The sequence below is a fragment of the Crinia signifera genome, chromosome 4 (assembly GCF_055691185.1).
Source record: "Crinia signifera chromosome 4, ASM5569118v1, whole genome shotgun sequence".
In the NCBI taxonomy this organism is placed as follows: domain Eukaryota; kingdom Metazoa; phylum Chordata; class Amphibia; order Anura; family Myobatrachidae; genus Crinia; species Crinia signifera.
In genome coordinates this window covers 44,403,078-44,416,648 of record NC_139220.1, presented here as the reverse complement: position 1 = coordinate 44,416,648, position 13,571 = coordinate 44,403,078, and the positions used below count along the sequence as shown (strand labels likewise).

At 46.2% G+C, this 13,571-nt stretch overlaps 1 protein-coding gene across 4 annotated transcripts in view; it reads right to left on the bottom strand.

The window, feature by feature from the left end:
- The window catches only part of SOX30 (SRY-box transcription factor 30), an 84,680-nt gene that overhangs the window by 47,773 nt on the left and 23,336 nt on the right, over window positions 1-13,571 (bottom strand). For all 4 annotated transcript variants that reach the window (XM_083181669.1, XM_083181672.1, XM_083181671.1 and 1 more), the window contains exons 6-7: window positions 10,830-11,069; window positions 8,110-8,232 (exon numbers count right to left, since the gene is read on the bottom strand). In XM_083181669.1, coding sequence (XP_083037795.1) covers window positions 8,110-8,232; window positions 10,830-11,069 — 363 coding nt within the window. The remainder of the gene's footprint in view (window positions 1-8,109; window positions 8,233-10,829; window positions 11,070-13,571) is intronic.

The window sequence follows — 13,571 nt, the reverse complement described above, 5'->3', positions numbered from 1 at the left end:
CGTCCGATTGGCCTTTGAAATTTAAATGAAGGGGCTGGACTAGCAGAGGGGATAGGAATAGCAGCAGCCATTTTAAACCAGTGTATTTCTGCTTTGTTACTAGTGAGGCTTGGTTTATACCTGCTGAACGCTGGACATAGCTATTTACACATTACTTTGTTTTGCCTGCCATTACAAAGTGTCTTTTAACCCTGCACTATGGAGAATGCAGTGATGGGTAGTCACCAGCAACAGTACCTGCTCTATTATGCAGTGTTGAAGCTCAGACGTCAGAGAGCCCAGCGCAGGAGAGAAAGATCATGCTGGACAAAGCAGTGGCTACTTCAGCGTCAGACTCGTTCGCACATGCCACTGCTCAGGGACATCAGGGAGAATAACCCAGACGATTTTCGTAACTTCTTGAGGATGGATGATGCCACATTCCAGGAATTGCTGCGTCTGGTGACTCCCCACATCGAGAAGCAGGATACCAAGTATCGCATGGCTATCCCTGCTGAGGAACGGCTGGTGGTGACCCTGAGGTTTCTGGCGACAGGACGGTCTCTTGCTGACCTAAAGTTTGGATCCCTCATCTCCCCGCAAGCTTTGGGCCTCATCATCCCGGAGACCTGCAAAGCCATTGTGAAGGTGCTGCAGTACCAGTATTGCAAGGTAAGGATGAAATATACACTGTACACTTTATTGTGCAAACAAAATATTTTTATTTATAATTTAGGCCTAGGACAGAAACAGGTTTTTTAGGCCTTTCATGGTTAAAACATGTAAAATAGTAAATAGATTGTGTCAACACAAATATATTATAATACCATATATAAAAGATATTGTACAAAAACACACACTATATATAAAGATTTAAGTATGTATGACCCAGTTTAAACTTTCCCAATAAGTACGGGCTACTGTGTGGCAGAGGATGTCTGCCGCAGATAAGTAAAGGCTGCGGCCCACATGGCGCATGGCGCAGATGCAATGGTCCCGGCCCCATTGATGTGCGCCATACGCCATGTGAGCAGTGGCCATCACATACCTGCAGCTGAGACCATGTCTGCCGCACAGTACCCCATACTATTGGCAAAGAAAAAAGGGCAATAAATGGAGTTTGCTATCCAGATTGAGGAGAATCCTGTTCTCCCTCTGGTAATGCAGGTACAGGTAGCAGCATATAAATAAACAAAAAAAACACACTCTGGTAACTTCTGGAACATGCCCTTACAACAGTAGGGATAAGGTACTGTGCGGCAGAGGATGTCTGCTGCAGATATGTAAAGGCTGCGGCCCACATGGCGCATGGCGCAGATGCAATGGTCCCGGCCCCATTGATGTGCGCCATACGCCATGTGAGCAGTGGCCATCACATACCTGCAGCTGAGACCATGTCTGCCGCACAGTACCCCATACTATTGGCAAAGAAAAAAGGGCAATAAATGGAGTTTGCTATCCAGATTGAGGAGAATCCTGTTCTCCCTCTGGTAATGCAGGTACAGGTAGCAGCATATAAATAAACAAAAATACACACTGTGGCCCTTGTGTGGCAGAGGATGTCTGCTGCAGATATGTAAAGGCTGCGGCCCACATGGCGCATGGCGCAGATGCAATGGTCCCGGCCCCATTGATGTGCGCCATACGCCATGTGAGCAGTGGCCATCACATACCTGCAGCTGAGACCATGTCGATGGTAAATGATAAAGTAGCCTATTTTTTAAGACAGATCCTCAAAAACAGGACACTCTGGATCTTCTATCAGTAAAGAACTGTAGAATTGACGGTACTGGGGGGGTTGAGAAGGCTGTGTAGGTGTTGACTGGGTATGTGTTGGAATTGTGCTCGACTGGCCTGCTACGGTGGCAGGCGGAGTAGGCACTGGTGATTCTAATGACAGTGGTGTGTCTGGTGCACTACCAATGCCAACTATTTTAGTGCCACTGTTGAGATACCCTAAACTGCCATTATACACCAACTCCATGCATAACTTTTCAAAAGTAAGTTGCTGGTCAGGAGCCATGTTGCGAACACACTCTGCCACATAAGTGAAGTAGTTGTCATGTTTGTCGGGGTTTCTTTGCAGGACTTGATGTGCCCGCATCATAAATTCTTCATGTGCCGCTGCTTCTCCTTTTTTTCCTTTGCCACGCATTTTTTTGGCACGGGGGAGTGGTGGAGTGGGTTCCAGGGTGGGTGGCGGAGTGCGTGCCGGAGTAGGAACTTCGTTCGATGTGCATGCATTCTCAGATAGGACAGATAGGTCTGGGGTTGCAGGTGGGTAGTCACCAAGCTGTAAAAAAATTGAACATGTTTACTAATCAATTCTATTTACTTCTAATTTCAGTTCCCTACCAGCGTGAATGAATGGAAAGTCATCGCAGAGGAGTTTGAACAGCGATGGAACTTCCCAAATTGCGGTGGAGCCATTGATGGCAAACATGTCCGCATAGCCCAGCCTATCAATAGTGGTTCCTACTATTTTAATTACAAGGGCTATTTTAGCATTGTACTAATGGCTGTTGTTAATGCGAACTATGAGTTTATCTTCCTGGATGTAGGAAGGAATGGCCGTGCATCGGATGGTGGCACTTTCAAGGACACAAAGTTCTACGAAAGGCTCATAGCGAACACCCTTCACTTGCCGTCTGTCCAGGAAACTAAACAGGGGCTTAACTTTGTTTTTGTGGCTGACGAGGCTTTTGGCCTGCACGAGCATGTCATGAAGCCATATGCGCAAAGGGGGTTGAACCATGACAAAAGGATCTTTAACTACAGGCTATCCAGGGCACGGCGTGTTGTGGAAAATGCTTTTGGCATCCTGGCAAGCCGGTTTCGCATTTTCCACACTGCCATTAACCTGAGGGTGGACAAAATTGACTGGGTTGTCACGGCGTGCTGTGTCCTGCACAATTTGCTCCGCAGAAAAGCCACACAGCAAAGGGCTACAGGCACAGCACTCCAAGAAGACCAAGAACTGCCAGAGGAGGTAGTGCAGATATCCTCCTTGCAAACCCCAACACAACACTACACAGGGAGTGCACGAGCCAAACAGGTGAGGGAAGAGTACATGGCCTACTTTAATGGGGAGGGCGCTGTGGATTGGCAGGAGGAATCAATTAGATAGCCAAAAAAATAGACTCACCGATGCAGACTGCGAATTCTCCTCCTCCTCCTGCGCCGTGACTTCTTGGTTTTCATGTTCTACCATAAGGACTACTCCTGTCCTCATCGACTCCTGGCTGAGGGTGAATGTCAACCGGTCATAGTACCAGAGCGATGTTTGATACATCTCGTCGACTCCAGCACCAGACTTCTTTGCAGCCTCCATCTTCTTGTGTTCCTTTAAGAACACCGTGCGCATATTCTGGATGCGTTTCCTCACCCATTCAACATTGGCCTCTGGGTGAAATGGAAGACTGTAGCGTGCCAACTCCTCCAAGGCTTGGTTTCTTTTCATTTTGTTTGAATACTCCTTGGATTTAGTTCGCCACAGGCATTCGTGTGCACGATATTTTTCAATAAACCCTTCAAGAAACTCTTGTTCCTTTGCGTTGGACATTGGGACTGTAAAAAGATAAAACCATTTTAGTTGTTATAGTTATACCCATGTTTTGTTTCATATTTAAATTTTTATAGTTATAGTTACCAGTTTACCTAGTTCTTATGTTTTAAGTATTTAAAATGTTAATAAACTTTTATGAAAACCACTATACATTTTATTGTGCAGATTGCTATTCACACACACAGGTGAATGGGGCCTAGCAGAGAGGAGTGCATGGAATACTGCAATGGTGGACAATGGTTTATGTATATATATCTATATATACACAAACACACACACACACACAGGTGAATGGGGCCTAGCAGAGAGGAGTGCATGGAATACTGCAATGGTGGACAATGGTTTATGTATATATATCTATATATACACAAACACACGCACACAGGTGAATGGGGCCTAGCAGAGAGGAGTGCATGGAATACTGCAATGGTGGACAATGGTTTATGTATATATATCTATATATACACAAACACACACACACACAGGTGAATGGGGCCTAGCAGAGAGGAGTGCATGGAATACTGCAATGGTGGACAATGGTTTATGTATATATATCTATATATACACAAACACACACACACACAGGTGAATGGGGCCTAGCAGAGAGGAGTGCATGGAATACTGCAATGGTGGACAATGGTTTATGTATATATATCTATATATACACAAACACACACACACACACACACACACACACACACACACACACACACAGGTGAATGGGGCCTAGCAGAGAGGAGTGCTTGGAATACTGCAATGGTGGACATTGGTTATATGTATACACACACAGATGGGGCCCACCCAAAAAAACAAAAGTGACATGGTCGGGTGCACGGTTGCCAAACCAGTGCTTTATACACACTATATACATTGGTGGCAACAGTGGGCATGCATAGAAGAGCATTGGGAGTGCAAACATACCAGGTTGTTGTTCTGGGAGATGAGACAAGAAGGAGAGTCCAACTGCTGCGCCAGCGCTGTTTGCTATGTGGAAAAACATGGCGCCGGGGGAGTGTTTAGGAAATGCCACTCAAATAGGCTGGATCAAACGACGGACGCACCGACGGACGGACGACGGAGGCGGCAAAAAACACTCACGATCTGCATACGATTGACGGTCGGTCGGCCTGGGATTGACGGATCCTACCTGCAGCACGTAGGACCAAAGATGCGACCAAACGAGCGGCGTGAACGCGCATTGGATCGGAATCGGATCAAATAAATGGCAAAAACACACGATAATACACACAATCTGCATACAACCGGTCGGAATTGGATCTAAATTGACAGAATCGTGCCCTAGTCGTCCTGGTGTGTACCCAGCATTACTCCGGATACACATTAGACAATGTGTATCCATCAACGATCCTTGAAAAAGTGTATTGTATACACGAAACACGTTGGTGGCTGGTGAGCGTGGAAACCTCCGACAGAATACTTGAAGCAGCAGCCGAACCCTGCCGGGAACCGAGTGACCTCATCGGGCAGCCGGACGGCGCCGCACACATCCAACAGCGGCGACAGCAAGAAGATGACAGCGGGAGAAGCAGCCGGAGCTGAAGTCTCCTAACATCCCGCAGACCACAACAACTCAAAGAGGGATGGACTGCCTAAAAACTTCTGAACACAGACTACCTTAAGGTGCCCATACACATTGCGACAGTACTGTGCAATGCGTTTTGTAATGTACAATGGTGCTGTGATTTTGCCACTTGTATGCAATGCGATGTGTAATTTGTACGGTGCGATGCGATTTTAACCTTTTAAAAAATATATATTTTTTAAATAGTATATAGTCACCTTTAGGAACATCGCATCGCATTATTATTATAAGTTTATTTATTGCGTCGCATCGTATCGCATCAGAATGTACTAACAAAGTGATACGATGCAATGCGATCTAGTACAAAAAAGTACTTGCTGCAGATACTTTTTGTACTTATTAGAACATTAGAACTAAAAAGTTCAAAACGCATGCGATAATCGCAACGTGTATGGGCACCTTTACTTACACCTGGGCCCAGGTAGGGAAAGTTAGGGTAAGTGAAAGTAGCGGCCCAACAAGCTACAATTAAGGAGACCCACGCCACAGCCTTTTAAAACCAAGTCACTCAAAAGAGTGTAAACATTTAAAAAAATCCTTTGTTTTTAAAATTATTTCTCTTTGGCAGGAAATAAAGTTTGGCAAAAAAACACACACATTTTCTTTATAGTGACCTATTGTCATTTACCAGGACACTCCCAATTTTTGTTTGTGAGTTCTAAGCAGGTGATTAATTACAGTGGCCATTGAGGCATATGTTATTGAGCCTATTCACAAATCACTTTAATCGTGTGTCAGGGACATTAGGTGTAATATCGATCATTCCCCTTTTTCATCATTGATCTTTCATTAACTTTTAGTGTAATATAATTAAGTCGTTTTTTTTTTAAATTGTTTAAAACATGTTTTTTAGAGTATTTAATTTATGGTTGCCTATTCAATTATAATAATTGTTTAATTTTAATAAATTGTTTGTCTGTGATTTAAGCGCCACTTGGATCTTTTTCTCTTTGTTACATTTTCTTTAAGCGCTCCTAAAAAAATCTATTATTCATTTTTAACGCCCTGAAAAGAATCCAGTGTTTTCATCAACAAGTACAGTAGATCTTTGGGACTCATTTATATTTTATAATTCATTTTTATGACTGTGACAGATGTAGAAGTCCACGTAACAGCATACGCGTAGGTTAGGCTTTTACAATCTCCCTGAAATGCTCTTTTCAAAATTAGGCAAGTACAGTATGATATACTAATAAGCTAGTTTGCTACTTTGTACAAACATGCACAAACACTTGCCTCTGTGTTTGTACATGTGTGGGAGAAAGAGATGCAGTTTCACTCACTGCCAACAGATGGCAGTGTTTCATGTTATTATAGTCAGTGCCTTAATTATATTTATTATATGAGTTGTTGTGCAGTAGCCATCAGGACGACACCTCACTTCACGAGGATAAGTGGCCCTGTCCCAGTATCGAGCCGCCATCACTGCAGCGCGCGGTGGTGAGGGGCCGAGCCTTTGCGACATCCCCCGTCCTCTGTATGCGGTGGCACAGGGAGGCTGGAGCACCCCCACCCTGGCCTTCTGGCTAGGGTCCTTTATTATTTATTTCTCTTCCCCCTCTCACGTTTGTCACTTTTCACGTTCCTTGTTTTTTGTAGTTTTGTCACGTTTTTTTTGGGTTGTGTGGTCGACCCTTTCGGGCCTTCCATTTCCCCAATGTGCCAAAGCTCTCGCCTTTTGGGGAGAGCTGTGGTCCCCCCGAGGACGACCCCGAGCCGCAAGGCGGAGGGAAGTCCACTGCGGGTCTCTCCAAACCATGGGGTGCGGAGGACCCACCGTCCTAACCCTTTCGGGGGTTGAGGAATGAGGGTCTCTCTGAGCTTCGGCGAAGAGGACCCACCGTTCCCTATTTTCCCCTCTTCGGCCTTATTGTTGAGAGGGGTTAGGGGAAAAACGGGGCCCTGTCTCCTTCGGGAGACGGACCCATTCGATCGCACGGCCTCCTTTGCACGTGTTTAGGCATAGCACTGGTGGTGGGGAGCACACCTCGGGCTCCTGAGTTTTTTCAAACTCAGGGAGGCTGGAGCTAGTGAAGGAAGCCTCCCTGCCTTGATCCGGCATGAGCTTTACAGTACATGCTGCGGTGTCAGCCTTTCAAATGGGTGAAGGGGGTCACGGCCGGGAGCAAACATAAGGGAAGCAAACAGCCTTACAAGGCTGCTGTAGCAGGAAAAATATTTTCCTGTCCACAGCAGCAGCATAAAAGATGATGTGAGCCTATTTTCAATGTGGGGACTGGAGTTGCAGCTCCATCCTCATTGTTAATCTGGCCTTGCTCGTCCTGCTGCAGTTGCATGGACCTCCGGGGCCCTGTTACCGGAAAGGATGCGTGTCAGTGGACAGCCCACTGTGGCCGTGCATCCCGTGCACACGCCCGGCAGTGAGTCTAAGATGCAGAAGCTGAGGAGGGATTCCCCAACCGTGGCTTTGCAAGCAGGGATGTGACGCGGGCGGCCAGTTCTCCGGCTTGTACTGAGATGCGTGTGTGCTTGTCCTGCTGCAGGTGCACATCCCCCCGCATGATACATAGAGGAATCGGAGGTAGGGGGAAGGTATTCGGCAGGGCGGTGTCTCAGGTGCTCGGTAAGCTGCAATGTTCGCAGTTTACAGAGAAAACCTGAACCAGGCCCTTAATATTATGTTTAAAGTATATTTTATTTCTGCTGATATTAAAATCATATTTAGTGAATAGTGTGTAATCATTGGCTTTTTCGGTGGACACAGAACATTTTTAGGGAATATGGATGAAGAGGAAGTTGTAAACTTGACACGCCCCTTCATTGCTCTGTCATTCATACTCTGGCACACATGCCCACTTAGTTGGACTGGACTACCCTCCAAAAGGCAGCCACAACCTTTATCACCTGTGGACTATGGAAACATTTTAGCTGAGGTACAGTTACTGCTATAATACAAAGGTGAGCTGAGAGCTGAATTCCCTACATACTGTACATGACTTGCCAAGAGGATTGCTGGCCTGGGGATTTGCTGTGGAGACAGTAGCTGTGGGTGCACATTTTGGATCCTTAGCGGCACTAAGTGGAATTTTTGTTTTCTTTCCCGGCTGTGGCTGATAATTCCAACCTAAAAGACAAAGATTATGGTCACATACAAAGCAAGACCTGTGTATAATACAGACATATACAGGGAATGGAGGAGCTTAAATATTATTTAAATTGTTTTCTCTGAGTCCTCAGGGTACAGGGCTATACAGTGTGGTGCATGGAGGTCAGACAACTTGGGAAAAGTAAGACACTAAACAATAGTCTGTGTAGAAGTTAGCCAAGCTCTCTTCCGACATCCGAATGGCCTAACAAGTCATTTGTCCTACGCAATGTCCTGGTCTTGTGATGATAGGCCCAGTGCAAGGGCACATGTAGGATTTCAAGTGGGGGTTTCAAAATGCATTCTACAAACTTACGCTATATCAGGGGTGGGCAAACTACGGCCCGCGGGCACGTGACCCGACCTTGACTGGCCCTCAGTGCCACTGAGGACATGTTTTGCACTCCACACAGGGGGCAGCCGGATGGGATTTCCTCAGTGGCATTGCATAACCCGGCTCCCCGCTGCTCTGACTCAATTGAGTTACAGCTGAGCCATCCGCGCCGCACAGCAGTGCAGGGCAGCTGAGTGATGGCTCAGCTGTCCCTTAGTGTGATAGGTAGATGCTGGAGGCTCAGTGATTGGCTGAGCCACAGGCTGTGCAGGGCTGCAGGAGGCGGGATCCCGGGGAGCGTGCAGGAGGCGGGATCCCAGGGAGCTTGTGCCGTGTGGATAGAGGCTGCTTGGAGGAGAGACAGAGAGAGTGTCTGCTCTCCTCTTGTCTCTGTGCTGGCTGCTCCCTACAAAACAAGTAAGACAGCCTGTTTTTCTATATATATAGAATTATATATAGAATTTGAGCTCGTACTGTGTGGCATCATTTTGTGTGCGGTTCACGAATATTTACTGGAATTGTTGACCCCCCCGGCCAAAATAATTGCCCACCCCTGCGCTATATTGAGTATTGGAGCAAGTGCAGTAGTCTGAGGAAGTGGTAGAAGAACCTAGTACCAACCCTGGACATAAATGTACACATTGGTCTATTATACTCTGAAGGTATAGATGGTATATAGTACAGGCTGTATAAATTACATAAATGGTCAGGAAAAGGTTAAACATCCCATAATATATGAATGTAGCACATAATATAGCTGTGTGAGAAAGTATCGCTTTGTAAACACATTCATCCCACCCCATGGTAAGGCACCTGTCTCTTCCTCTTGGCAGCCACTGGGCATGTGCAGCAGCTCCACTCTGACCCTTAAACTATATGTTTTGGCGGCAGCTCTAGTGATTGTATTATATCCTGTTGCCCATAATTTGAGAGGAGGGGGTTTCCCGTGTAACCAGAAACTCCCCGCCCCCCCGCCTCCTCTGGATTTGCCCAGAATGTCCTCACAATATTCAGTGAGTGATGGAATCCTGCTTCCTCTGGAGACTTATCCAGGTCTAAATAAAAATGCTCTGATCTAGATTTACGAAATGGACCATTAGGCAGGCTTTTCTACCCTCCGGGAATGGCCGGGAGCCTCCCGAAAATCGGGTCCGCCTCCCGGCCCCCCAAGAAGGTGGGCAAGTCTCCCGCATTCTGGTAATAGCCCCCGCTCCCCCCATGCCCGGAGAGGTGACGTTGAAAGTAGTCCAGTATGCCATTAGGGCTGAAAGAAAGGTTTGTCCCTAAGAACAGCTTGTTTACTTTTCATTGCAGTAAGGAATTACCTGAAAAATTAAGAACTACAAGAAATAACATCCAGCTCCAAAGCTTTCCTAGCTTGGGAGATATCTATGGTATCCATGAGAAGGAAGTTTTCTTTAAAAAGGAACCACTTAGCTTTGTACACTACACAATGTGTATACCCAGCAATATCAGCGGCGACGGCGTCAAAGAACAATGGCAGGGGGAAGCGGGGGCCATGATGCAGATGACATTGTGCTCCATTGTCTGTACATGCAGGATATCGTTAACAACCCATGGGGCAAATGGAGCGATATCATTTAAAATATTTATTGTCTAATAACTGATTGCGGTTTGCTTGCTACCTATGACGCAGGACCCATTCACACATGTCAGAACAGATCCTGTATAGGTGCAAAGTACATATATTACCCCGTATTTTTAGAGACCTTTAGGAGTAGGCAATGTGTGGCACTCCAGCTGATCTAAAAGTACACATCCCAGCATGCCCTGCAATGGTCTGCCCTATCAACAAACTGTGTCAGACATACTAGGATGTGTAGATCCACAGCAGCTGGAGTGCCACAGGTTGTCTACCCCTATTCTATCTAGACTAATCCAGGGCTATCTGAATCTTTTTACCTTCTGTAGCACCTGTGGAAGATATAATACAGGATGGAATTGGCAGATCAGATGGTTATACCAACGGGCCAACAAAGTGTCTCGGACCAAAAGTTCTCTACTGTGTGGTACAATTGTGGGCCATCAACATGCTCTACTGTGTATGGGGCATGGCTTCACGATTACAAACATTACTCATAGCCACGCCCCTTTTCCCTAATCCATGCCCCCTTTTTGGAGCCACGTGGGAGTCCTGACTCCGGACCCTACAATGTCGGGAAGTATGCAAGCCCAGATATAACTCTCACATGGTGATGTTCAGCTGCCATTAGTTACATACCTGGAAACTCTTCATTGTGTTTCTGTCTGATCCTGTGTGCTTCAAGGAAATAGGGTTCCTTTTGCCATTCAGTCAGCTTGTTCCAAACCTCCCCTAACTGCACAGTGACGTCTTTATTACTGGCATCAGGATTGGCTTGCTGCACTGCTTGACGGTGAAATCGTGCCCATATCATGAAAGCATTCATTGGGCGCTTTATATGCACATGTCTTCCTGTGCCTACTGGTATATCAGGCTCTCCTAGAGGGAAATGGCATACACATTACTTGATTTTTTTCAAATATATCGCTCAGAAGGGCCCAAATATTGACACGTTCTAATAATTTATTTCTCCGTTCATTGGCTATTTGAGACATTGTAAATAGATGCTTTAAATGAGCCACAGGACTGGCCCCAGGTGTTTGCAAATCCTCCTTTACCACTTCTGCTATCCAAAAACATTTATTACAAGACATTACCACCGATGGTAATTGTTCCCCAATTTCCTGAAATTCAAAAAGCAGGCATGCCCAAAGTCAGGCCCGGGGGCCAATTGCAGCCCGTGCTGTCATTTCAAGTGGCCCGCAGCCTAAAGCTGGAAGCAGGCAGAGCATCAGATGTGGGAAGCACAGCACAGGACACTAAAGGTGGGGCCCCGGCGAGCGCGTTTTACCATGCTGTCTGCTGCAGTGAGGAGGAGCCTGCCGCCACAGTCAGATGTGTTTGGCTTCCTACCCCTGCAGCGGCAATCGTATATCACCCTACTCCACAATCACAGTGACAGCAGTGTTTGGGGAGGGGGGCAGCAAGGAGGAAGCTTGCTCCCGTAACATGCAGAGCGGAGGAGGGCAGCAGCGGGAGCCCAAGCATCTCCTGTCCTTGCAGTGCCTGCTTTGCCTCTCCTTCCTCTGGCTCACACAAGGGGCTGGGAAACATACAGAGAAGGGAGGGGGCAGAGTGGGGAACATACAGCGAAGGAGGGTCAGGCTGGGGGACATACAGTGAATGGAGGCAGTGATGGCCATTCAGAGAAGGGCGATCAGGGGCAGGCTGGGGTTCATACAGTAATGGTGGCAGAGTGGGGTACATAGTGAATGGGGGTCATACAGTCATACAGCGAAGGAGGGTCAGGCTTGGGGACATACAATGAATGGAGGCACTGATGGACATTAAGAGAAGGGGGGCAGGCTGTGGGACAGAGTGAATGGGTGCAGGCTGGGTGCAGAGTGGGGAACATACAGTGAATGGGGGACATACAGTGAAGGAGGGGCAGGCTGGGGGACATACAGTGAATGGGGCAGGCTGGGGGAAATACAGTGAAGGGGCAGGCTGGGGGACATAGAGTGAATAGGGGCAGAGTGGGGGACCATTCTAATGTGATTAATGATTTAAAGAATGTCAGGCTGAATGATCGGCCCCCCATATTTTCACCTCACCAAATCTGGCCCTCGTCGCAAAAAGTTTGGACACCCCTGTTCTAAAGACTTCTTCCACTCTCTGCAAGTTATACACTTTCACTCCAAGGTAACTCCAACCATGAATAGTAGGCCCTTAACTCCCTTGGACTATATTTGTTGGAAACGCTTATCTACTAGAGGTCTAATATCTTCCATCCATCTATGCCCTACTAGAGGAGGAAGTGGGCCCTCAACAGGATCCTCATGAATTTACATTAATTAGTTAGACCTAGGAAATGCTTTAAATAGTGATGATTATTCTGAAATTTGCATAATGCAGCCTCTAGTTCCATCTGTGTTAAAATTAAAGAAAATGTTTCTAAATGATTGTATTGTTGGTATTATGTGCCTTGTAGACTTATAGCCATGTTTGCTGACACTTTGGATAGGGGATGATCGGAGGAAGGTACTTCTCTACACATATGGTGGACCAGTCCTAGACTTGTTACTGTATAGCAGTTGGTTATTGCTCTCCTCTCACACCTATTTGCTGTAGCTAATCCTCTATTCCTCTTGATCCTAAGAGGTAAATTTACTAAAGCTTCTAAAAATGAAAAAAAGTGATGTTACCCATAGCAACCAATCAGTTTGTGATTTTTTCTTTAAGGTGCAATAGACAAATGATTGACAAAATCTGATTGGTTGCTATGGGCGATATAATAATAATAATGTCTTTATTATCATAAAATGCTCACATACATGAACATTAAACGAAATTCAGTTATGAACAGTACAAAAGATGAGAAAAGACAATAAAAGTAGAACAATATGCAAATAAGATCTGTACCCAGAAAAATTCCAACTAAGAATTTAAAACACGAATTGCTGTTGGAAAGAAGCTTTCTCTGTATCGTTTAGACTTACACAAAACAGAACGATAACGCTTGTTGGAGGGGAGTAAGGAAAACATGTCGCTACTGGAATGGGAAGAATCCCTCAAAATACTGTTTGTCTTCTTGAGAAGCCTGGATTCGAATACATGGTGGATACTTGGCAGAACAACCCCCACTATTTTGCTTGCCACTGACACCACCCTCTGGAGGGCTTTACGATCAGCTGCGGAACATGGGGGTATTTAATTCAAGGTCATGACTGTCAGTCTATCCCGACAGCCATGACCCTGGCCCGTAATCGTTTTGCTCGACAGCATATCGCCAGGAGGGATTCAATGTCCCGCTTGGCAATCAGCGAAAAGGGGGCGTGTCCGCATAAACGGCAGTGGATTGTCGAGATTCCAGGCCGTAATCGACAAAATGGGTCCGAAAGCTTTCAAAGTCAGGCCCGTACTGTCGATCTGCCTCTTCAA